This window comes from Berghia stephanieae, chromosome 1 (assembly GCF_034508935.2).
Source record: "Berghia stephanieae isolate SIO BIC M18660-M18661 chromosome 1, UCSD_Bste_1.3, whole genome shotgun sequence".
Classification (NCBI taxonomy): domain Eukaryota; kingdom Metazoa; phylum Mollusca; class Gastropoda; order Nudibranchia; family Aeolidiidae; genus Berghia; species Berghia stephanieae.
This window is the reverse complement of record NC_088360.1, coordinates 99415071-99442873: the sequence shown is the minus strand read 5'-3', so window position 1 is coordinate 99442873 and position 27803 is coordinate 99415071. Positions and strand designations below refer to the sequence as shown.

Below are 27803 nucleotides of genomic sequence, written 5' to 3'. Positions count from 1 at the left end.
GGAGAAGCGTCTTTGTTTCGGCCAGCTGGATAGATAGCCTGTGATTGGTCGAAGACTTTGAAACGCTTGATTCACAATTCTACACGAACGGACCCTGGCGGTCTATCAAAGAGGTGTAACAAATTTATTTACCGACTATTTTTCTTGGTGCTAAAATTACAAAGTAATAATTTCGCATCAGAAAAAATAACTCTGAAGTTCCTATCTCTTTATTACAATAAAATTGATACCTCGAATGACAAAATCGACCCACAAATAAGGGAGTTATAAATCATTCATAATATTTTTTAAAGTTTACAATAATTGTCTTCAAAGTCATTTTTCATCACCAAAGTCGTAATTTTTTACCGATTTTTACCAAACAAAGTGCAATGTCAATGATTTTCACCCGCACCTAAAATAGAATTTAAATCGCAATTTCTACAACATATTTTCTTTTCTGTCGGCAAATTTATAAAAATCAAAGCTGAAAACACCCTGCGGCAGTGACAGGGCCTGTCATTTCCTTCACAACGATTGGATTTTACTTACTGAGGTCAGTCTTGGCTACCCCGCCCATGAATATTATGCCGTTGTCGGTTTTTGTCGGGTTGAATCTTAAAGAGTTAATAATGAATCTTTAAAGGCGATATGAAATAGAGTAGAGAGAGTAAGATATTGTCACGATAAATCATGTTTGATTAACAGGGTTAGACTGTACCATCAAATCTCATTAAATTCCTGCAAACAGTAAATTTCATTCATATCCATACAGGCAACCTTTCAGTCTTTACATCTTCTAAGGGTTAATTTCTTTCAAATTCATTCATGCAGTCTTAACATCTTCCAAGGATAAATTTCATTCACATTCATTCATGCAGTCCTTACTTCTTCCAAGGGTAAATTTTTATTCACATCAATTCAAGCAGTCTTTATGGCTTTCAGTTCTTCCAAGGGTAAATTCACTCCCATCCATGCAAGCATGCAGCCATTATAGTCTTCAGTTCTTCCGAGGGTAAATTTCATTCACATCCATACACACAGTGTTTACAGCTTTTAAATCTTCCAACGGTAAATTTCATTCATATCCATACACACAGTCTTTACAAATTTTACATCTTCCAAGGGTAAATTCCTCCATGCAGCCATAACAGTCTTTAGTTCTTCCAAGGGTAAATTTCATTAATCTCCCATTGTTGATTCAGAGCGGTCTCATCACAGGCCTGAAGATGGAGCTTGTCATCAATCGTGGTCCCAACACATTTGTTAAGTGAGGTATGACGGATTGCACCAGTTGCCTGGAGAGGACAAAAAAAAATGAGATTGTACAAGTTAACAAAACAACTAGTTTAGCCACATAGTCATTAAAAAATTGTTATGTAAGAATTTCTGATAAAACAGAGCAAATTGTGAAGGCAAAATTAAATCACTGTCAGTGTAGACTGTCACATAACAATAAATCAGCTTTATTTTTCTAAATTTTTATTTTAGTAATACAAACATATGTAAGAATTTCTGATAAAACGGAGCAAATTGTGAAGGCAAAATTGAATCACTGTCAGTGTAGACTGTCACATAACAATAAATCAGCTTTATTTTCCTAAATTTTTATTTTAGTAATACAAACATATGTAAGAATTTCTGATAAAATGGAGCAAATTGTGAAGGCAAAATTGAATCACTGTCAGTGTAGACTGTCACATAACAATAAATCAGCTTTATTTTTCTAGATTTTTATTTTAGTAATACAAACATAAGAATGACGTTCATCTCACTCCAGTGTATATTTTGGTAGGCTTAGAAAAACTTTAATGTCTAATATTAGATCATCATTCTTTCCCTAATGAACTTGTGCCTTAATGGCCATAATTTTTTACTCCTTAGTATTATTTATATTTTCATAAATGCATGATCATGAGTCATCAACACATTGCAGTTCCTCCCACTAAAAAAGTTGACAATTTTAATTCACTTCAATAGTTTTGCCTTCAATCTTCTTAACTTGAACAAATTCCTTGCTTTATGAATTAAACAAAAAAAAAATATGTGAAGGCGTGTAATAATAAGTTTTAATCATGTTTATTGGGTTATAAATGCAAGTGTTGATTTCAGACTTTCATCCGAAAAGATCTTAAATCAAAACTTGTGTTTTTAATAAAATAAAATTGCTTTAATCCTATATCAACAATTGGGATATGACAGAGAGCTTGACATCTGTTTACCTATCTCCATATCACATATTGCATAAAACTTATCCAATTTCACTTCATCAAAAATCGCCCATACTAAAAATTAAAATAAGGTAGAGGCAATTTATTTCTAAAACTAACCATTCAATGGTGGGGGTGGATAGTTGATTTTATAAAAAATAGATACTCATTTACCAAAATTAGTATTTATTACACATTACACACCTTATCAAATGCCCATGGTCCATCAGGCTGAATAGAACATACGTGTATGTGTAGCGTGTCACGATTCTCCTCCATGATGCATCTCTCTCCAAGACCTAGCTGACCTTTAGAGTTGATGCGGAACAACTTGAGGACAAAAAGTTTAAACGTTTCAAATAATAATAAGAAGAAAACAACTCTTTTTCTTATAAAATACTTGTGCAACAAACTGAATCAATCATATTTTCCCATATAATACAATTAAGACAAAAGACAATGAAGTACCTGCATGAAGTATTTACATCTGTCAAATTGTAAAATAACAAGTCAGAGAAACCTTCAGTCTATTGATGTCGAAATAAAAATTGAATACATTATCATTGTTTTGTTTTGTCTTTTTTTTATATTCAAAAAGGAGGACAGTTGTCTTCCAACTAACAACACAATATTTCAATAGATGGAAAAAAACAACTTTACTAAACAAAATAACAAACAAACAAGAAAAAAATTTCCTTTAAAAACAAAAGACAAAAAATGTCAAAAGATCACAGCAAAACCCATCATATTTGCCTCTGTGTCTGGCACTTTCACATAAAATCCTATTTTAAATTGTCTTCTGCTTACAATAGTTCCTGCTCCCTTGATCTATTCCTCTGGTTTACAAACTGAGGACTTTGTGATATTTTAAGAAGCGATGAAAACCTTTACAAATAGAATGCATCATACTTAAACAAGGGAGTTTCTTTCTGGTTCACTTTATACTTATGACCATTCTTATCTCCGAATGCATCATACTTAAACAAGGGAGTTTCTTTCTGGTTCACTTTATACTTATGACCATTCTTATCTCCGAATGCATCATACTTAAACAAGGGAGTTTCTTTCCGGTTCACTTTATACTTATAAGCATTCTTATCTCCGAATGCATCATACTTAAACAAGGGAGTTTCTTTCCGGTTCACTTTATACTTATAACCATTCTTATCTCCGAATGCATCATACTTAAACAAGGGAGTTTCTTTCTGGTTCACTTTATACTTATAACCATTCTTATCTCCGAATGCATCATACTTAAACAAGGGAGTTTCTTTCTGGTTCACTTTATACTTATAACCATTCTTATCCCCACCCTTGAAGTTTGAGCTCTGCAATAGGTAATTCCATTTTTAGAAGAATTTCTGCCTGAATAAATTTTTGCTAATAAGATTTCAATGCTATCAAAAGAAAGAAATGGCAGCGAGGAAAATATCTAGAAGTTTGTCACCCTGGTAGTATGTGGTCTTGTGGTATGACACTTGCTTTCAAATTAGAAGGTCCTGGGTTCGAGCCTCACTCTGTGCATAGTTGAGTCCTTGGAAACGGTTATTTACTCACATTCTCTCACTGTACTCAGATGTAAGATGAGTACCTGCCCGTTAACAGCGTTGCCTCTGTCGGAAACATTGTAATATCGCCTAACAGGTGTCACTTTGAGCATGTTTAGTGGATATTGTGCTATATAAAAGCTCAATTCTAGTAGTCTGTCCTTCAGAACCATGAGGCCCATGGAGCCAGAGTTTATCCCGGTTTCTATTGCGTGAAATGACAATAGCAATTGCTTGCTATCCATTTGGTAGGACACTAGCCTATCACAAAGTACTTTCTGCCAGATCTTACAGACCCAGCAACCTATTCATACTGGGTAGACAGGAGGATCAGAAAAAAATATTGACTGGACTACGATCAACCTCTGTCCCCTTGCATGTGAAAAGAGTGCTTTACCAACTGAGCTATCGGAATGCCCTAGTCACCCCGGTGCTTAAACAAAAGTGAATTGTACAATAATTATTTATATTAAGTCTTTCGAAATAGAAACAAACATTAAACAAACAAAAAAAAATTAAAACCCAACATATTTCTTCTTCAATTAAAAGTGAAAAAAAAATGCCATTACAACCATAAAAACTTTATAATTTCGCTGTGTTGTACAATATATTATTCAATATTTGGACATCAATTATAAATGGCTTGTCAATTGACAGGCCGGGGATGGCTGTAAATGTGAAAGCAATGTTGTATGGATTTGAGCAGAAATAAAAGTGGGGGTATCCTAGTTGGAATAAATCATAAGAAACTTAATTATGTAATCATAAATATAATTATTGCAAAGCGAAAAACTACTTAATAACTTCATGCATAACCGCTGATATTAAATTTCTTGTGTAACAAAATATATACAACCAAAAAAAAAAACAAAACAAAAAAAAACACAAATTAAATAATAGCTCAATCCCAACTTTATCATCTAAAAAAAAAGGAAGGAAATTTATCAAGTCAAATAAATATAAGATAAAAATTTCAAATTTTTAAAAGATTATGAACAAGAATCAATGCCCTCTTTGAAATATTCCATGGGTGAAACAACATTGAATGTTTAGTAGTATATATGGAATTTGTGATGGACAATGGAGAAATCTACAGAGCTTGGAGCAAAATACAGAAATAAATGCACTTTCAAAAAGTCATTTGGAAAAAAATTGTGCCTACCATAACGTCATGGTGCTAATGGCATATTTGGTTAAATGTTTCACAATTTGTTTTGATTATGTTTGAGTTACGTGCTTTTATTTTAACTGTTTTGCTAATTTAAGAATGATAAATAAATAAATACCACATATAAAAAGGGCAAATGTATCATTTATTCCATTATAAAAATAAATGTCAATTTTCTTTCGCGTACCATGAGATTGAAAATCTTTCGAATTGAGTTGTTTCATAAGAGAAAGTCAGAAGGTTAGGGGTGAAGGGGGGATAACTCAAATTACAAAATTTAAAAAATATTTTGAGTGACTGACATGTACATTTTGACTAGCGATCTTTACAATGCACTTTTACTAATGAATAATAAAAAAAAATTAAATAAATCAAAGAAGAGACTTCATAAAATGTCATAACTAGTGTATAACGCCATTATAATCTCAACTAATATTTCATGTTTCAGAAAAAAAAAATTAAATTTTCAACTTCTGATTCACCTAAACATGTTACCATTTTTTTTTAAATGTCGGTGTCAAAATCATCAAAAAATAAATAAATAAATAAATAAAGGTTGTCCCGGAAGGTTTTTGTCATTAGAAGACTGGCAACATTTATGTATTCTCAGTACTTATTTTCAAATATCATATTGTCAGACTGAACAAAACGGGTAGTTGGTGAGTGAGTGAAAGAAGATCTACAGGCCAGAGACTAAATTATACCTGAAAATACCACGCTCCTATGTTGCATTCTCGAAGCTCCAATGGTCTATAGAAACCAAAGGAGCTCCAACACTTATTCGTTCTCTTCATTCTGATCTGATAGCAGCATTTAATAGTAATGACATGGGACAAAATAGAACAAATAGTTTAATGGCAAAAATCACATAACAAAGAAACTCAGCAAAGCGCATCAGCAATTAAGATGGAGGGCATAATATTTTAAAACTTTTAATGCCATAAATCCATCTTATTAACTGACAGGCCAACTTCAATCCAACATTTTTTAAAAATGTAGACATCTTGAAATACTTCAAAATTTCGATTTGATTGTCATCGACCAAAAAGTGTAAATTTACAATTTCAAAATAATATAATCAAAGAAGCGAAAAGGAGTTCAAATTCAAATGCACAGATTGCAATTATAGTATTGAAATGAAAATTATCTTTTTTCTTTTTAATTTAACATAAAAAGGAATATTAAGGAGCTGTCTACATTTTTCCTTTCATTGCATAATACAGGACTCAATGCTTGGGCTAATATTCTCTTTAATGTCGACTAAAATTGCAGCCAAAATTGTCACTATATGTTTTGTCTATCTATGTCAGGTTTAGCATGAAATGCCATAAACATTCACATAATTCCTTTTGTATTACTTGCAATGAATCATGACAGCATCAATTTCAACTCGACCAAGATATGTCTTTATTCTGTGCAAAAAAGTCATTAAAACAGCCGATTTCTATCAGCTAAAAGTTGAAAAAGACGAATATGACTATCAGCTAACCATTAGCCAAACATATGACTATCAGCTAACCATTAGCCAAACATATGACTATCAGCTAACCATTAGCCAAACCGAGTGTACCCTGCATTATGCAAACATACCCTATGCATAAGTTCTTACCTGGTTACCCCCTTGACCGTGACAATAGTAGACCCCGATGGGTCCCCCATGTACCTGCTGACCAATGGTGTCCCAACATTTTCGGTCAGTGCCTCTGTGCCGAACCTTTCAACAAAATGGCTTGCATGAATGGATCAGTACTATCATAATATCTAAAAATATAAACTTAATTTAATCCTGTTCGCCCAGGGGTATTTTCTCATTTTATATGCTTTACAAAGGGAATAAGTAAGGAATTTGAAATATCAACATGAGTTGGAATCAAGACATTGTAACCCCCACTGGTGAACCACAGTATAGTTTGTTTGTTTTTAAGGTTTTTACAGCGCTTGCAACAGATTTTGGTCGTAGCAAAGCCAGTAAAAAGGAAGAAAATGGGATAGTCGAAAAATTCAAGAATAAGAATTAAAATACCCAAAGGTAAATTAGTTCAAATAGGGAGAAGATGTGGATTCCAAGAGTATACCATCAATGTCCTTAAGGTCGAGATCACCTAAAAGTCTCTCCTGACACCAGCACAGGATACCACTAAAAAGAGGTGTACACTCAAATTTTTACAAGATATGTTCAAAACAAAACATATTACTATCAATACGTAACAAATGATTTACTATGAAAAAAATATCACCTCTCAAAATAAACTATACATTTGACTGTTCCCCCCTCGGCAAGGGCAGGACAAAACCAAGTAATCCCATTTCAAGCACAGATAAAAAGAAAGCAACTGATAGAAGACAGTAAGTGCCTCCCTGTTAACTGAAGAGAATAAGTAAAGAATCTAAAAATAACAGCATGTGTTGGAATCAATATTTTAATTCCAACAGGCGAATCACAGCAAAGCTTATTTCTAACTTTCATTCCAAATTCAAATGTGTCACCAACTGATATGGTAACGTTAAAGTTTGATTTCTAACTATTAAATTCTCAAATTTGTCACTGATAAATTTGTGATGTATTCATTTCACATTTGCAAGGAGCAATTATCTTATCATGATTTTGGCTGAAGAAATACAAGTTTTGCAATCTTTAATTGAGATAAGTTTTTTTTTAAAAACTTCACCCATGACCGATAGTATTAATTAAACTGAATAATAATAATTAAAATTTTTTTTTTTAAATAATAATAATAATAATAATAATAATAATAATAATAATAATAATAAAATAATAATAATAATAATAATAATAATAATAATAATAATAATAATAATAATAATAATAATAATATAATAATAATATTAATAATGGTGATAATAGATAGCTTATACTAATGGACAAAAATTTTAGTAAGTTTTTATATAGTTAAGATACTTTTCACTGATGAAATAATATTTCTATATATATATCTTTTAAAACATTTTTGTTGACCAAAATCTTTGCCACATTTATCAAAAGGTGATAATAATATAATACAAAACTCTGATCCAACAAGACCATGGATTGACTCACCTCTCCCCATGCAATGTTAGGGGGCAAAGCAGGGAATTTTTCGTAAACGTCGTAGGCAACATTCTCCATGAACCATCGGAAACTCTTGCATTTTTTGTCCTTTTTCATCTGCAGCTGCTTGCTGACATCACCGTAAGGCGCCCCTCGAAGCCAGGGCTCTCTGGTATAAAAGTATTCCCTAAACTCATCCTCCATCCACACCTCCACCACTCGTAGATAGTTCTGAAAAGGACAAGAAAAAAATAAATACATGATTTTATGAATATCGCAACAAGTGTCTATAACCAGCATTTTTCTGTTATGAAGCAAATGCTAAAAGAGAATGTATAATTTAAATTTTGATCAATAGAGATGAAATTTTGGGTTTACACACTTTATGATATCAGATTCCTGTGTGTCAGAGAGTCAAACCTGGGATACTACTGATATAACACCCACCGCCTGGTTGAGAGAGAGGTAGAGAGGTAGAGAGAGAGAGAGAGAGAGAGAGAGAGAGAGAGAGAGAGAGAGAGAGAGAGAGAGAGAAGGAGAGAGAGAGGGGGGAGTAAGTGAGCAGATGCACCAGCCACTGGGATATCCAGCCATATAAAAACATGGCTTTCAAACTAAGTACCTAATGTGGGGAATCTCTTCTCTTCTCTCAACTACTGAGGGGACCACAATGAGGCTGGCTCACCTAACCCAGCGAACTCTCAAAGAGCGAGCAATTAAGCTATGGATTTTTCTCTGTATGGTACAAGACAAAAATGGCAGCATAAAGGAACATAAGGAAAAACTTCTTCTCATCATTATTGATATAAGTGCCTGATCCTTTTCTGACTGTTTATTTATGGTCCCTAACACAAGATTATAAAATGGTAAATGATATGTTATGACAACAACAACAAAAATATTAGAATTTTGGTCTTTATGGAATTGAAATTTTAGAAGAAAATGTTTCTGTCCCAGAGCCTTTATCAGAAAGCATATAAATAAAAATGATACATGGGAAGTATTTGTAACTGTAAGTGTCTGTATCAATTTACAGCAAAGAATAAAAACACAACAGTATAAAAGAAGGGAAGATTGAGATTACAAGGTTGGAGCCTTTTCCAATTTCTGTAACCAAAATATAAATAATAAAAAAAATAAAAATAATTGCAATACAGTCACCACAACATGTCATAAGGTATAAGGTATAATAAATAGCGCAAAGATATCTTTATTTTTTTCATCCTGAAAAAAGCTTTGCATTGGACAAACTCCTGAGAACATAAAAAGAAAGAAAAAAAATTAATAAATAAAAAATAAAACAAGATGATATCAATTATACATTGCAAAGGTAGTCAAATTTTAAGTTATCACCCAAAAAAATTTTTTTTAATCACACTGTATCCTTAATATAACGAAAGAGGAAAAAAAATCCACTAAGCTTCATTACTGAGGAATTGTTTTCAATTCCTTTTCCCCGAACTTACCGCATAAGAATGGGGGACTTTCGGCTGAGGTTGTCTTTTCTTGGGAGCTCCTCCCACTCTTGGTCCACGATAGATGTGTCCTACATGGGAACAGGGTACCCACTCTGAACTTCCTCCACACATCCACACCTTATTTATAGCAAAACAGGATACGATGTAAGTTAGTCTTTGGAATAAAACCATAGAATTAAACGAATGAGAATACGTACGAAGCCTAAAAAGTGTCCACCAATGAAAGCATTCAGCGCCATTATATCTTGGGCTGGGAATGTAAGCATTACCATTCATTCGGTCTCTATGTCAACATAACGACACAAAAAAAACAACAAACAATATCAAAATCCACAATAAAATTATTCAGAACTGTTGCGTATATCCATGGCACAATGAAGCTGTCAAAAAATGAAGTTAGAGAATGTGTGTAATCATGTATTATAATAACCTATAATGTGTTTTCCAACCACCACATCATCACTGTCACTACTACTACAACCACCATTACCACTTCATCACTACCGCAATAACTACAACCACCACCACTGCATCATTATCACTACCACTACACCACCACCACATCATCATCACCACTACAACGACCACCACTCCATCATCATTACTACCACTACTACTACACTATCACTACCACCACTATTACAACCACCACCACCACATCATCATCACGACCACTACAACTGCAACAACCACCACCACATCATCATCACTACCTCTAATACTACAACCACCACCACAATATCATCACTAACACTACTACTACAACCACCAGTACCACATCATTATCACTACCACTACTACTACACCACCACCAGCACATCATCATCACTACCACTACTACTACAACCACCACAACCACATCGTCATCACTACCACTACTACTGCAACCACCGCCACCATATCATTACCATTACCACTACTACTACAACCACCACCACATCATCATCACTACCTCAACTACTACAACCACCACCACAATATCATCACTACCACTACTACCACAACCACTAGCACCACATCATTATCACTACCACTACTGCACCACCACCAGCACATCATCATCACTACCACTACTACTACAACCACCACAACCACATCGTCATCACGACCACTACTACTACAACCACCACCACCATATCATTACCATTACCACTACTACTACAACCACCACACCACATCATCATCACTACCACTTCCACTACAACCACCACCACATCATCATCACTATCACTACCAATACAACTACAACCACCACCACATTATCATCACTACCACTACTACTGCAACCACCACCACCATATCATCATCATTGAAATATTTTTATTTTTTTTAAATTGAGCTTTATATAGCGCAATATCTACTAAATGTGCTCAAAGCGCTTTACAAGGGGTCCCTAGTCAACATTTAACATGTAGGACGGGACATGACGCCTGTTAGGCGATATTACATTTGTTCGGACAAAGACAACTCTGTTAACGGCCAGGTACTCATTTTACACCTGAGTACGGTGAGAGAATGTGAGTAAAGAGCCTTTTCCTAGGACTCAACTATGCGCAGAGCGCGAGGCTCGAACCCAGGACCTTCCGATCCGAAAGCGAGTGTCATACTACTAGACCACATAGCCGCATAACGACCACTACAACTACTACAACCACCACCACCACCATATCATTACCATTACCACTACTACTACAACTACAACCACCACCACATAATCATCGCTACCACTACTACTACAACTACAATCATCACCACCACCACATTATCGTCTGACCTTATTGCCTAGGACGTCGTAATCATTAATAGAATGTTGTGTGGTTTTGACCGTGAAGAAAACCTTAAGAAGTCACATTTATATCATTTTAGAGACATCGTTTTGAATAATTCTGAGTTAAACGAGCGAGCAGAAAGTTATTTTCTTAGATTTCATGAACGGCCGATCAGCGCTTGTTTACTATAGTAACGCGATTCCCAGCCCATTTCTCAATGGCGGATATTTTTCTCATTGAGGCCGCTGGTTGGTTAGCCAATAAGAGCACCGTACGGTTTCCATTGGGTAAATTCCTTGAATAAAACACAAGTCTCCACCTACAATTGTGTAATAGGCAGTTTAGATAATTGTATTCACTTTTTATATAAAATGTTTTATTTAGGTTCGAGCCTCACTCGGAGCATAGTTGAGTCCTTGGAAAAGGCTCTTTACTAACATTCTCTGACCGTACTAAGGTGTACCTGGCCGTTAACAGCATTGTCTCTGTCCGAAAAAATTGTAATATCGCCTAATGGGCATCATGTCCCGTCCTACATGTTAAGTGTTGCTGTTGGCCAGGGACCCCTTGAAAAGTGTTTTGAGCTAAATTTGAATTTGCATAACTAAAGGCCGAAATATTGTTTCTTTTGTTCAACATTTCTCTATATTATATAAGATGTTTTTACTCAATGTATTCTTTACATGGATTTTTAAAAAATAATAATTGAATCGAGTATCAAGTTATAGGAAATTCATAAAGAACTGAACAAGTGTGTATGAAGCATGCCAGGCAAAGCAAGAAATAAAAAAAAACATCCAAAAATCAGTCTACCTCGAGGTCGACTGATTTTTTGCGATGGTTTTTTTCTTGTATTTTTCTTTCTTGCTTTGTCTGGCACCTTTCATACACACTTGTTCAGTTCTTTATCTTACACCAGTGCCTGCTCTATAATTTCTTAATTTGATATATGAAAGTTATCAAGCAATATTAAACATTCCACAGATATCAAGTATCTAATATTAACTCATATCGGAATATTTAAAATAACCAAAGAAATGATACAAAAAATCTCACTTTAAAGGCTAGCTCGTAATTTTCCCCTCCCCAAATCTTGAGTCCTGGGTCGTATGCTCCCATCTCAAAGAAATATGCCCTATCCATGGCCAGCAAACCACCAGCATGAGTAGGGGATCTGGGAGGAATTTAAAGGATGAATAAATCATAGGAAAAAGTTGATGTCAGATCAATAGGTTTTTGGCTGAATAATGCTAATAATAATAATAATAATAATAATAATAATAATAATAATAATAATAATAATAATAATAATAATAATAATAATAATAATAATAATAATAATAATAATAATAAAAATAAAAATAATAATAAAAAAAATAATAATAACAATAATGCTGATGAAATGACTGATTATATAGTTAATAATAATAATAATAATGCCAATAATAATAATGCTAATAATAATAATGCTAATAATAATAATAATAATAATAATAATAATAATAATAATAATAATAATAATAATAATAATAATAATAATAATAATAATAATAATAAAAATAATAATGAAAAAAATAATAACAATAATGCTGATGAAATGACTGATTATATAGTAGTAATAATAATAATAATGCCAATAATAATAATGCTAATAATAACAATGCTAATAATAATAATAATAATAATAATAATAATAATAATAATAATAATAATAATAATAATAATAATAATCATAATAATAATAATAATAATCATAATAATAATAATCATAATAATAATAATAATAATCATAATAATAATAATAATAATAATAATAATAATAATAACAAAAGTAATCTGTCTTCAACCTACGGATAGGGTTCACTGGAATGTTTTCTAGCTTCCAGAACCTTCTTTGGTACTAAGCCTTCCTTGTACAGGAATCCCCATTCAAAGATGCCTCGGTGAAGATTTCTGTCATAGGTAGAATAGTATGCCATTGTATCCCAGTTGATACCATCCACCACTGGCACAGCAAGAATTGTTCTAATAGAATGAAATAAAACACATTATTTTCAATGGGACTGAAGCTAGGAATAGCACTTTGGTTTTGGGAAACAAAAAAACTATTTTAAGAGGGTGAGTCAAAAAGTAATAGGACTCTGTTTATTACTTTAAAACAAATTAAATCAATACCATGCATCATACCTCAAATTACAGCTTGGCATTAGCCGAGTAGAATGCTACTTCTCAACATAGTATCCGCCTCTCTCAATAGACGCAGTCCACCTTTTTGTAAGGCCATGTATTCCGTCTTCGTAAAACTAAGTTGACTGAACTTTCAGCCAATTTTTCACTACTACTGTCTTGGCTTCTTCATCATCTTCAAAGCGATGTCCCCTCATTGCCTCCATCAGTGGACCAAAAAGATGGAAGCCTGAAAGTGTCAAGTCTGGTGAATACGGAGGGTGAGACAGCATTGTCAATTGTTTACCTCCTTTTTCCTGACTTGTGTGTGGAAGAACATTTTCATGAAGGAACAGTACTCGTTCCATCTCCAAATCCGGTCTAACGACGATTTCTTGCCTTCATTTGCTTCAATGTCTATTTGTACCTGCTATCTCTTTAAGAGAAGTTCTTCTATCATATCTGATCAATGCTTCTGTCTTTATTTGATTTACTGAGTTGATACTGCTTGGACGGTGACCATCACAAGATTTGTCAGATAAAGACATGGTTGAGCGAGTTCTGGTTAGGTGTTGAATTGCATCTCATTTTGTTCTAAATGACGAGATATATACGTTAAACGCACCTAAAAACACTGCATCTACAAAATGCATGAATTTTATAAACTTTCCCAAGGCGTTTAAAAATGTAACACGAGGTTTCTTCTTCGAAAACGAGAAATTCAATGACAGCTTCCTGTCACTGATGGTCATTTGTGGAGGCAGCCATTTTGAACTGCCATAACTTTGTCAAAATTTAACAGAATTAAAATTTTCAACTTTTGATTTAAAGAGTATACATAAAAAAGAAATGAACTCAGTAGGACATTTGTCCCATTACTTTTTGAATCACCTTCACACTTTAAAATATATATATATATATATTGGTTTATAACAAAAATATTACAAGGCATCCATATTATTCTTTGTAAAAAAAAACAAACTTAGCAGTTCAAGAATATTTTTTCTCCTCATGCATCCAGCTTTACCTAAGAAAGACTAAAAATAGATTTTTAATACAAAACAACAGGGGTGAAATGTGATCAAATTCAAGACGCGTTTTCAATTTATCTTTATTCTTTTTTTTTTCTTTTTTTTTTTTTGGGGGGGGGGGGGGGGGGGGTAAAATAAGGATAAAATTCAAGATTGTACCTGTCATATTTAATCCTTGCCAACAGGGGAGGTAACCAATTCTTGTTGCATTCACAATGAGCGTCTAAAAACACAATGACGTCACCAGTAGAGTGCTCTGCTCCTATTGTTCTGGCAGTGATTAGACCAAAACGTTCGGGGTTTCTAAACAGTTTTACCAGACCATTAAACTGCTTTATGTAATTCTCCAGCTTTTCACCAAGGAAATCTAAAAAGTTGAGAAAAACATATATGCAAGTTTAAAAACACGATCCCAGAGAATGGAAAACTAATCTAAAAAACTTTTCTTAGATCTACAGCATTAACTCTATCTCCCCCCCCCCCCCCCCCCCCCCTTTTCCCAAAAAAAAAACAAAAAAAAAACATTTATGAGCATTTTGCATGTCTCAAGTCTCATCCTACATGCTCAGCATTGCTGTTGGCTTGGGACCCCCAGGTATAGTGCATTGAGCACATTTAAGAGGACATTGCCCTATATTATAAGTTCACTCTTACTTTCTTATTAATAAAACAGGCCAGTAAAATAAAAGCAATTCTCACATAACTTTTATACATTTTAGCTCTACCAAAACGAAACAAAAAATTAAACAAAATAAAAAAAAATAAATTAAAGGAATAAATAAACCTCTGCTTAACATTTCTTGATTTTATTATTTGCGTTTACTTATCTGCAAATTGAAATAAGAGCAATCTATTTATGTGTGATTGTTCTAAAGAGCCTTTAAAGAGATTGGAAAACATATTTTTTGTATTTTTCTATTTTATCAAACACTGAAAAACAAGAATTGGACAAGAATTTTATTATAAGTATAATCAACAAATAGTCACCATAATATATCCGCTTGTTGTTGCACTGCACTTTTTAAGACTTTTAATAGTCTTTCCCAATTTGTATGTAATGATTAACATTTGATATTTCTTTTATATATTACAGAATGGTGTTGTGATACAAAATTATAATTTCCACACAAGGATCAATAAAGTATATCTTATCTTGTCTTAAAATTATCTACCATCACCAGTCATATTAATCTGAAATCTATCCTCACTCACCGTAGTCACTCCCATCATCGATGAGAACGACCTCCTTCAGAAGCCTGGGAGGTGTGGTGTGTATCACACTATGGACTGTACGTAGCAGAGTGGACCAGCCTTCGTTGAAGAATACCACAATAACACTAGCCGTAGGTAGATCCTCTGGGTAATGCCAGTACTTACACCTAAAAAATGGAGGGAGGAGGAAGCAATTCATTTCTTCTGAATCTTTAGTAAACACTTAAACGACAATTCAGTTATTAAATGTCAGTATACAAAATCTGGTTTATAATGATGCAGTATATCACCCTATTGATAAAACTTAATTTTGCCTATATTTTGTCTCAGAAGTAGAGTTCTTCAATTTATTTTTAAGCCTTAAAAACTCACAAAAATAACTATAGGAATCACCCTGAACCTTGGCTCCAGCTGACAATATACCAGCTAATGGAATTAAATTATGAAACACAAAATTTTCAACCTGTGAAACAACTCGAAACTCATCATCTTCACATTTTAAAAAGAATTTTAGTAATCTTTCTGATGTTTTTAGTAACCTTTAGTAATCTTTCTTATGTGTCGCTATGAATCCTTGTGGAAGTTCTAGGATTGAATCCCGCTCTAAGCGGTGTATAGTTGAGTCCTTGGAAAAACCTCTTTACTCATATTCTCTTCAATACTCGGTTGTAAAAAAACTTTTAAACGTACCGGGTCGTTAACAGCATTGTCTCAGTCGGAAAAAAAAAAATGGTAATATCGTCTAACGGGTGTCATGTCTCATCCTAAATATTAAGTGTGCAGCTATGTGGTCTAGTGGTATGACACTTGCTTTCCGATCTGAAAGTTCTAGGTTCGAGCCTCGTGCTCGACGCATAGTTCAGTCCTTGGAAAGGGCTCTTTACTCACATTCTCTCACCGTACTCAGGTGTAAAATGAGTACCTGGCCGTTAACAGCGTTGTCTTTGTCAGAAAAATTGTAATATCGCCTAACAGGCGTCATGTCCCGTCCTACATGTTAAATGTTGCTGTTGACCATGGACCCCTTGTAAAGCGCTTTGAGCACATTTAGTGGATATTGCGCTATATAAAGCTCAATTTTTTTTTTTAAGTGTAGCTGTTGGCCCTTTTAAAGTGCTTTGAGCACTTATGTGGATATTGTGCTTTATAAATGCTCAAGTCAAGTCTTTTTTTCATGTGCACCTTGCTTTTTGCTAAAATATAATACAACCATCATGACTCCACTGCTTACTCTTCCATCCTGGTATCTGGTAAAGTTCTATTCCAGGCCATTTTGTCACTGGCCACCATATTAAAGCCATACTCTCTAGTCTGTCTATCAGCCTCTTCTTTTTCCTCGAGCTTGGTGACAACTGCTTTGCCTCCTTCCCCTACGACATAAAACAATAAAAAGAATTTTTAGTAAAAACTAAGAAAACTGAGCTTTTCTATATATAAGGCAATATCCATTAAACTAAAATGTTATATCATAATCCTTCATACATAATTTAAAATGATTAGAAAAGATAATACTAATAGCAATAACAATTATATAGAAGATACAATAATGTATACATAATAATTAATAATACATAATAACATAATAACAATTTATAAAGTACTTTTAAACTCAATATAGAAATCAAGCCATGATATACCGGACCGTTCGACAATGACAGTCATTTCCTCACCTCCGGTTTAAAACATGAGCCTCGCCGTACGTTTTTTCGAAAACGGTAATATTGCATGTCTGTCTCTTTATCCAAATTACTTGGTGGTGGATAAATTTTCTGAAAGGCACTCGTTCTTGAGAGCATCTTATATGGAAAAATCGCTTATAAAATACTCATAGGGATTGGTGTGGGTTTGTGGGGGGGGGGTGGGGTGGTTACATGAAAACAATAAATAATACAACTATGCTCTTAAAAATAGCATATAAATGTAACTCTAAAATGGTCTATATTCATTTAGTTTCAGTTTAGCAAGTTCGAGAATTCCCGTGGCATAATATCAATTCCATTAGATTTTCAGCAAATTTATTTCAAAAATGTTTCACTTTGGTGTTTGATACGCTACCACTCAATGTTCACACCACCTCTAGGTAGAGAGGGCTTTTGTTCATAATCTATCGTAGAGGTAAAACGTAAGTTACCCTGGCAGTAAATGCACGCTTGTTTTTGTCATTCAGTATAACTGATTGTATCTAAAAACGTCTATCTACAAACCTTGTGACAATACACTTTCCTTCAATATCGATAATTTATTATATTTGGAATACTAACTGGGACCACTTTCCTTCTTAAATCCCATATTTCAATTGATTCAAGAATTAGGGTCATTAACATTCAATACTCAATTGAAAATTGGTAGATATTCTTTCAGCCAAAAAACCCAAAAAAATATAAACTAATTTACTTAAAAAAAATTCAAATTTGGATTTTGTTTTTTTTACGCTAAACACGTTTGGAGAAAAAAAGAGGATGGCGATCAATACTAATAAGCACATTTTTATTCAATTATTGAATAACGGATTTGACAATGAACATGTGTAAAACATCATCGTCATGCCATTTTCATGTGTATGGCAAACAAAAGTTATTCTCCCTATCTCAGCTACTTTAATCTCATCCAGGTCTTACCACTTCTTGTATATAGCTTTATTGTTTATGTTCTCGTTTTTGATGTTATGCTGAGGGTTGAGATCAGATATTTCTATGTATAGTGGATGTTTGTTTGAAGCGTGTGTCAATCACTATCGATATTCTGATTTCAAGGTTGCTGTTTTGTCATATCGTCAGTTTAGTTTATCATCATTTATTCTGAGTAGCTTAGATGAGTTACGTAAAATTGTATCCTTATATGCTGTATGGTCCAAGTTTACATCACTACAGTAGGACAGATCAATTTAGTGAAAAGAGAGCGAAGGGAGATATTAGCAAAGAAGAGGAATGAGGGCTGTGCCTTGACATCATGTTCTTGCTTCCGTGTATCCTGTAATTAACTCGTGTACAAATCTATTTTTCAGCCTGGGATCTTTTATTATTGCTTTGTTATCAAATTTCTTCATGATTCTTGACAATTATTGAAACTGTTAAACTATAGGTTTTTCACATCTTCCTTGTGCCAATGGCCAGTCTCTCAAACGATTCCAACGTGTCCCCACGTATTCCTTCTTCGATCGGAGTTTCTTTCATAGATCAATGGCGGAGAAAAGAATGGTAGAGAAGATCCTGTTGACACATCTAATAAATGTGATCAAAGCTGATTTCTGTACACAAAGCCCTGCAACTGCCTTCATACAATTTCTAAGAGGTTATATTGATTTCAGGGAGCAAAGTGCCGTTTTACAATGTTGCTCGATACGCGAGCCTTGTAATCCAGAAAGTTGAAATAAGAGAAAGTCCTTTATGCTATCACAATGATCAGCAATTGGTAGTGGTTGAAGTTTTCGAAAACCTCCCGTTGGTCCGCGTTTGCATCTGTGCATCTAATTCTTCTAAGTAATAGGTGAAATTTCTGGGATAGATAGAAATGATACTCGATAATTACAATTATGAGGGCTTTCTTTGGAACTATAAGACTTTCCTCACAACCTGGTGATATCCTATTCCAGCAAAATCTCTTAAATACGGTTTCTACTCAGATTTTTTAGCAAAATTTTAGAGCTTGGGTATATCTGGTCGGTCGAGTTTCCATTTTCATCTTGGATTAATGAACTATCTTTTGAGGGACACAGTAATTAGGATAATTATTCTGCAGGCTGGTGTCATGTGGTATGGTCTGTTCAATAAGGATTGAACTGTTACATCCATCGTTAATTGATCTTTTCAAAATAGTTTTGCCATCTATCTTTGACATGTAACTATGGTTTATTTTTCCAGCATGATGGTATTCTGATAAAGAGTCATTGTCTCATGCATGCTGCTCGCTTTCCGATAGCTGTCAGAAGGCTTTATGTCTTTCTTCAAGACTTTTGACTTCCTTAAGGCTCGATTAGCAAGTGAAGTTCCACTAGTGAAAAAAAAGAAAACAGAACGTTGGTTAATTAGAAGCTGTTTCTGTGAAATGTAACAATCAGCTGCTCCTTACAATAATCGTGAGGTTTTACGTATGTTAATAAAAAGTATTAATATATAAAATGTGTTAAGATCTAGACGTCTATACAAAGTTCAAAGGAATACTTATAACTTATCTTTACCTATGATTGTCAATTTATTTAAAAATAACAGTTCACTTTTATTATCTGATCATTAATCCTCCCCCCCCCCCCCCCCCTCATCTTTTTCAATGCATTTATCACGATTTTTATTGTCAAAAAATGGATATTATTTATTTTTTACTATTATTATTATTACAGTGGTGATCAAGAGTAAGATCAATACACTGATATTATATGATTATTACTAGTATTAGTATTACATCGATATCACGTGTTTCAACTGATTCACAATGATCATTTCTGTTATCCACGATGCTTCGGTTGATCAATAAGCAGACCATTTTCAACAAATTTCCATTTTAAATAGTATTAGCTATCTGGTAGGCGTCCTTTTTTTTATCGCAGCACTGGAGAGAGAGAGAGAGAGAGAGAGAGAGAGAGAGAGAGAGAGAGAGAGAGAGAGAGAGAGAGAGAGAGAGAGAGAGAGAGAGAGTGTGTGTGTGTGTGTGTGTTTTGGTGTGTGTGTGTTGGTGTACATAAAACTAATTTATGCAACGTTTTACCACGAAACAATTTTCATTTTACCACCTCAGTTTAATCTCTCATCAGTTCTCTCTGACAATTGAACTTTGAACCTATAACTTTAACACAGCTACGTCATTCCATCTTCACGATTCGCACCTCATCGCGATATTCTTTTATGTTGACTCGTGTACAGTCAACGGGTTTGAGAGAAGATAGATATTGAGTGACATCATCAAAAGCGATGTGATCAAAGCTGGCGGATGGTTGTGTAACATCAAAGACCAGTGACTGGTCTACAAGGCCTATCATATTCGTCGGTATGTGTGATTTGAGTAGGAGGAGCTTTCTTGACTTTGCTGATGACCGACTGGTGGATAATTGAAATTAGAATTGTCCTTTTTCAGCAGCCAATTGGAAATGGGCAATTGTAAAAAAGCTGATTGGACGCTCATGGAAAGAAAGCAGTTTGAGGGACATGGAATGAAATTGCCGGAGAGCGTGGAGTGGGGAGGAGTAAATTATATTGAATGAATTGATAGTAATTTGGGGCGTTGGGAAGTTAAATAAAACTCTCGGAAACAGGTGATGAGTCAATTCTTCGGTCGCAAATGATTTAGTAAAATTCTTTATTCTTTCTTTCTTTCTTTTTTTAAATTTCCTTTCTGTCAGAGTGGACATATAAAGGCGAATTCCAATTTTTTTTTTAAACGGGCATTTAGAACGATATTTTAAAGAGAAATTATTGCGTTTACCAAAATTAGCAGGCGTTTAGGTGATAGCCACTATATTATTTTCATGAAAATGATCATTATTATTATTATTATTATTATTATTATTATTATTATTATTATTATTATTATTATTATTATTATATAGTTTAGATCTATACAAACGTCAAAGGAATGCATATAACATATCTTTTCCTAAGAATTGTCAATTGCCATTACTAAAACCAGTTCGTTATGATCATTTGATGAACAAACCCCTACAATTCGGTGATTACGCATTTTTTTAATTGCTGTCAAAAAGGATATGGCTGTACAGGTGAGCGGATATCTCAACAATGCTTCATTACAAAACGACTTTGATTATATATTTTTACTCTGTGAATATTGATGATTATTGCAGTATTTCTCATTTATTTGTATAAACTCAGATAACTATGTAATGTTTGATTATATCGTTTGAAGTAATTAAAATTTCGGACCCATTTTTATGGTTATTTCCTATAAAATCTAATCCCAAATGATCTACTAAAATTATATCAAATAAAAGTATGTAAATCACTAGTTATGACTCTAAAATATCTTATTGCAACATCTAATAGCATCTTTACTACGCCACTTTGAACTTGAGAAAAAAATCGTCAAAATAGGAAAAGTTGCTAGTCACCCTTTCGGCACAGGCCGTGACTCACCATCTGTTATGAACTAGCGTCCGGCAAACTTTACCTGTCGAACTAAAGTGAAAGCAGTAAACGGCTGTGTACATATTACAAATGTGTCACTTGTGAAAGTGAATAATACGAAACTGCTAGAAGCTGTGGACTGTAAAAAGTAATGAAAAATAAACATGAATATAACAGCTTAGAAAAAGAGCTAAATATCAAACACTGAATATTTCGAGTTCAAAACCCTTCTTCAAAAAAAAAGAGCTAACTACCAAACACTGAATGTTTCAAGCTCAAAACCCTTCTTCAGCTTCAAAAAAGAGCTAAATGCCAAACACTAAAAATGTTTCAAGTTCAAACCCTTCTTCAGCCGATAAAAAAAAAAATGGTTAAAAAATGAATACATCACTTAAAATCCAGACGTGTCTTCATAGGGATTAGAAATATACTGCCATAGCATGTTCCATACTGTTATTCATTGTGTAATTCGTAGATTAGTTATGATTCAACTTTGTGGTGGTATTTTACTTGGGCAATTTGTCTGGATTTCAAGTGAGATGTTTATGTTTTTTACTGTTATTGTTACTGGCTGAAGAAGGGTTTTGAGCCTAAAACATTCCATGTTTGGTCATTTCAAAGCTGTTTTATTCACTTTTGTATATAATTTTTGTGTCATGGTATCACTCTCTAAGTCAGAAAATTATTTATAATAATAATAATAATAATAATAATAATAATAATAATAATAATAATAATAATAATAATGATGATAATAACAATAATAATAATAATAATAAATAATAATAATAATAATAATAAATAATAATAATAATAATAATAAATAATAATAATAATAATAATAATAATAATAATAATAATAATAAAATCCAAGCAATGACATTACCTGGACCGGTTCGAACAATGACAGGAGGTTCATAGTTTCCTATCACTCCCGGTTTAAATACAGATGCCTCGCCGTACGTCTTTTTAGCAAACGGTATATTGTCATTGTTTTTAGAATCCAGAACATTCATTGGTGGGTGGATAAAATTTTCCTGCACAAAAGGCCCTCGGTTCTGTGGGGGAAGAGCATCCTAATCAAATGGAAAAAAAAAAACAAGGTTTATAATACATTACAATACATATGGAGGAAGGGGTGGGGGTGAGGGGGGGTGGGGGTTAACAGAGTAGTAGGTCAATACAATAGCAAACGATATACAACTTATTACTGTATTACTGTAAGCAGCTGAATTGTGATATCAAAACTAGGTGACTTAATGTCTTTGAATTTGCAGTGCCTTAGAGAAGTTTCGAGATTCTGTGCGCTATATAAATCATCAAATTCCATTATATTTCTCAGCAATATTCCATCGTCAAAAATGTTGCTCTTTGGTGTTGTGGTATGCTTACACTCATTTTCCAACCTCTAGGTTTAGAGAGGGCTTTTGTTCATATTCTATCGTTAGAGGTAAAATAAGTACCTGGCTAATAACTGCCTTGTTTTTGCTTTAAACAGTTAACTGTTGTACTCTGGACAAACTCTGGTCTACTCAAACCTTTGGCAAAAAACCTGTCCTTCAAATATCGATCAATTTAATTACCCTCATTTTGGAAAAAAAAAACCCTCAAACCTGGGACCCGTGAGGTCTTCCCTTCCTTAAAATCCCATATTTCAGAGTTTTTACCAAGATTAGGGTCATTTAAATCGATCAATACTCAAATGACAGAATGTTTTGGGCTCAGAACCCTTCTTTCAGCCAAAAAAACCCCCAAAAAACCCAAATAAAAACAGAAATACATTACTTAAAAACCCAGGTAGATGTCCCATATTTGGTATTTTGTTCTTTTTTAAAGCTATTATTATATTCGTTTTTGGAGAAAAAAAAAGGAGCAGGATGGCGGCATCAAAGACTACATAAGCCAACATTTTTTATTCCAATGATGAAAAAGGATTAGACATTGATAACTATGCTGTACAAGGGTCATCATCATCATTGCCTTTTTCACCCTGGGTCAGGGTATAGGCCACAGACAAACAGTTTCCATCCTTCCCTATCCTGAGCTATCTTTTTAATCTCATTCCAGGTCTTACCACTTCTCTGTATATCAGCTTCTTTAATTCTTCTCCATGTTCCTCGTGGCCTTCCCCTTGATCTTCTGCCCTGAGGGTTCCAGTCCAATACTTTCTTTGTTATAGTGGAGTCGCTCTTTCTAAGCGTGTGTCCAATCCACCTCCATCGTCTTCTTCCTATTTCCTTTCCCACTGGTTTCTGCTGTGTTCTTTTCCATACTTCGTCATTTTTTATTCTATCCATCAATTTTATTCTGAGTAGCTTACGCATGCACTTGTTTACGAAAATCTGTACCCTCCTTATACATGCCTGTGATGCGCTCCAAGTTTCACATCCATACAGTAGGCAGACTTCACATTTGAGTTGAAAAGTCTTAGCTTTAGTCGAAGGGAGATATCTTTAGTTCTCCAAACTCTGTTCAAAGATGTGAATGCAGCCTGTGCCTTTCCTATTCGTGCTTTCACCTCTGCTTCCTGTGCCTCCATCCTTGTCAATTATACTTCCGAGATAGCAGAAAGTGTCTATTTCTTCGAGTTCCTGATCTTTGATCTGCTCCCTTTGACGCGTACCTATCCTCAAGACCTTTGACTTTGCAAGGTGAATTCTTAGACCAATTGATTCCGAGGGGCTGTTTATAATTGTGGTTTTTGCTTGCATCTGGTCCTGGGTGTGGGACAAAAGAGCCAGATCATCTGCAAAATCCAGATCATCCAACTGTGTCCAGGGGATCCACTGTATCCAATTTCTTCGTCCTTTGGAGGTTTCTTTCATTAGCCAATCAATGGCAAGGATGAACAGGAATGGCGAGAGCAAGCATCCCTGTTTGACACCAGTCTTAATTTCAAAGTTGTCAGTAAGCTGATCTTCATGTACAACCCTGCAACTTGATCCTTCATACATTTCCTTAATGAGGTTTACTATCTTTTCAGGGAGTCCATAATGTGCCAGAATTTTCCACAATGTTGCTCTGTCAATACTGTCGAAAGCCTTCTCGTAATCCAGAAAGTTGACAATAAGAGAAGAGTTCCATTCTATAGACTGTTTCCACTATGACTCGCAGAGAGGCAATCTGGTCGGTGGTTGAACGGTTTTTCCGAAAACCTGCCTGTTCCTCCCGCAGTTTAGCATCTGTTGCACTCTTAATTCTCTCTAAAATAATACGGTTGAAAACCTTTCCTGGGATAGAAAGAAGAGTGATACCTCGATAATTATTACAATTACTGAGGTCCCCTTTCTTTGGAAGCTTGATAAGATGTCCTTCCTTCCAATCCTTTGGGAATATCCCGTCATTCCAGATTCTCTCAAATAGTGGGTGCAGGGCCTCAGCATTTCTTTCAGCATCCGGTGGAATCTGGTCTGGTCCAGCAGCTTTCCCCCTTTTCATCTTGTTAATGGCACCCACAATCTCTGCTATCGATGGTGGATCACAGCTAATTGGTAATTCATTCCTTGCAGGCTGGTTGTCTGGTGGTGGTCTGTTCAGAAGGCAGTTGAAATGTTCCCTCCATCGTTCAGATTGAGCCTCTTTTCCAAAAATAGTTTTGTCATCTTTGTCTTTGACTGGTACCTCTGGTTTCCCATATTTTCCAGCAAGTGTCTTGGTAGTTTGATAAAGGATCCTCATGTGTCCTCCTGTCACTGCTGCTTCCGCTTTCTCTGCAAGTCTGTTCATGAATGCTTCCTTGTCTTTCTTCACAGATCTTTTGACTTCCTTAGCTATGGCTCGATACTGCTCTTGTGCATCCAAGGGTGATCTGAGAAAATACTTGACTTAATCGACTGAATGTTTTTAGCATGCTGAGCTTGCTCTTTTATTTTTGACTTGCCTAAAAGTTAAATTTCAAAATACAAGAAAATGAATAAAGAATTTACTCTATAGGAACTTATTCTTTTAAAGTGTAAGAAGAGCCATAAGAAAACGAAAGATCACATGAATTTTATGACCAATGATATTCAAAAGCAGTACACATTTATCTTTATATGAAAATCTCTTGACATATATTATTCAAAATTACTTACATTAAGACGCTGTATAAATGACGAAGGCCTTTCTTTTGGATGAGTTGATCGCATAATCATGAAGAAAAGAAACAGAAGCACAAGCCCAACTATCCCAAATCTTACGACTTGTTTCAATTTGACTTGAACGACTCTCATCTTGAAAACCACAGATATGTAAAACCCTGTGATCAAAAGTCAAACACAAATTATAATGTGATGAGCAATAGGGAAGCACCTAGAAGAATCTTCTTAATCATTATTCATAAAATATACAAAATTGAATTTATTAAGAAATGACCGTGGTTTCAATATAGTCAAATTATAGACTCTACTCCGACTAGATAAAAATACCTAAGCAATGCAGTAGTAGGATTATTATTATTATTAGTAGTAGTAGTAGTAGTAGTAGTAGTAGTAGTAGTAGTAGTAGTAGTAGTAGTAGTAGTAAGAGTAAGAGTAAGAGTAAGAAGACTAAGAGTAGTAATTATAGTAGTGGTAGTAGTAGTAGTAGTAGTAGTAGTAGTAGTAGTAGTAGTAGTAGTAGTAGTAGTAGTAGTAGTAGTAGTAGTAGTAGTTCTAGTAGTAATAATAATATATGACATTTATAACGCACATTTTCATCACTGGGTGATGCTCAATGCGTGAAACAATAATACAGTGACATTATTATCACAAATGAAACATTATACATACTACATCAACATAATATTATACAACAATGTAATAACTAAACATAAAGTCGTTAATACAAAATAGGTTCATAATACATCCACATATTATGTCAAATACGGAAATAATATAACATAATGATATAATAACATAAACTAAATTAACATTCATATTGGGGTCACATTACAAAGTAACACTAATCAATATGTGTTTTAACAAAGAGATGTTTTAACTTTGATAAGGACTCCGCTTCGCATTCTTTTAGGAAGAGAGTTCCAGGTGCAGAGCGTAAACTCCTCGTTGGCTTATAAGTTTCTAAAAATTCAGTAATAATATGCACTGGTGCTTGATCATTTGGGGAGTAGTAGAGGTAGTAGTAGTAGTAGTAGTAGTAGTAGTAGTAGTAGTAGTAGTAGTAGTAGTAGTAGTAGTAGTAGTAGTAGTAGTAGTAGTAGTAGTAGTAGTAGTAGATAGTATTGGTACTAAAGTAAAATATTCTATTATATGTGGAAACCCGGTACTACCGCAAACTCGGGGACCCAAATAATTTTGGGGTTTTGGGAGGGGGGAAACTTTTTTTAACGACACCCCTGTCCCTACTCTTTTTCCTCCCAATTATTAATTCTGTTTTGCAATACGCGACTGGCAGTTTCATTATTGATTCCTTTGGTGCAAACGAAAATTGCATTCGTCATATTACAATTGAATACAATTGTATTGAATAAAAGTTAAAAATGCATCATACGACACGTCCACTTATTATTAGAATGTGGCTGCTACTTGAACCTTTCTTGAGCCAGTCTCAGCAACCATATCAATATATAAACATCAACATTGCAATATGCACGACATAAACTTCTAAATTCCCGTATGCTTTCTGCGAACAGAACCGAACATAACTAGGAGACGGTTTTGGCTTATTTACCTCACTTCTCTTAGTGTATATTTATATTCTTATAACAACATTCCTTCACTTTGCTTGTAGTTGTAGTGTTGGCAGAGTGGCAACAATCTTTTCTTCGGAGTTACTCTTCCTTCTGCTTGACCCCGGAAAAACAATATTCCGGATTCAGGGTAACCTTTGGGCTATCACAACAAGTTTCAGTCCAGGGTTACCAGTTTGGCATTTTAAATGCCAGATTCCAAAAATCTGGCATTTTTGAAAACCGTTTGGCATTAGAAAAATCATTTGGCATTTGGCATTTTCATTTGGCATTTTCTTTTCTTGTATATTATACTTCAAATGACACCTTTTCTCAACCCTGGTGTAGTGGTTTAGCACTCCACTTAGTAGTCAGTAGGTAAAAAATTACCCCAACAGGAAATTTAGTATAATTCAAAAAAAAAAAAAAAAAAAAAGAAAACACGCAAGCCACCAGGATATGATAGTAAATTGTCT

General features: G+C 34.2%; 1 protein-coding gene across 1 annotated transcript; it reads right to left on the bottom strand.

Moving 5' to 3' along the window:
• Window positions 1–883: 883 nt before the first annotated feature.
• On the bottom strand, window positions 884–27450 carry LOC144962529 (N-acetylgalactosaminyltransferase 7-like). Its single transcript, XM_078895538.1, has 13 exons — window positions 27330–27450; window positions 25754–25917; window positions 22567–22756; window positions 16841–16979; window positions 15610–15776; window positions 14557–14764; window positions 13052–13225; window positions 12257–12374; window positions 9420–9548; window positions 7963–8184; window positions 6514–6618; window positions 2394–2519; window positions 884–1277 (listed from the first exon to the last, which is right to left on the bottom strand). Exons 2-13 carry the CDS (start codon window positions 25889–25891, stop codon window positions 1137–1139), a joined length of 1857 nt encoding a protein of 618 aa, XP_078751664.1. The 5' UTR covers window positions 25892–25917; window positions 27330–27450; the 3' UTR covers window positions 884–1136.
• Between the last annotated feature and the right edge of the window lie 353 nt (window positions 27451–27803).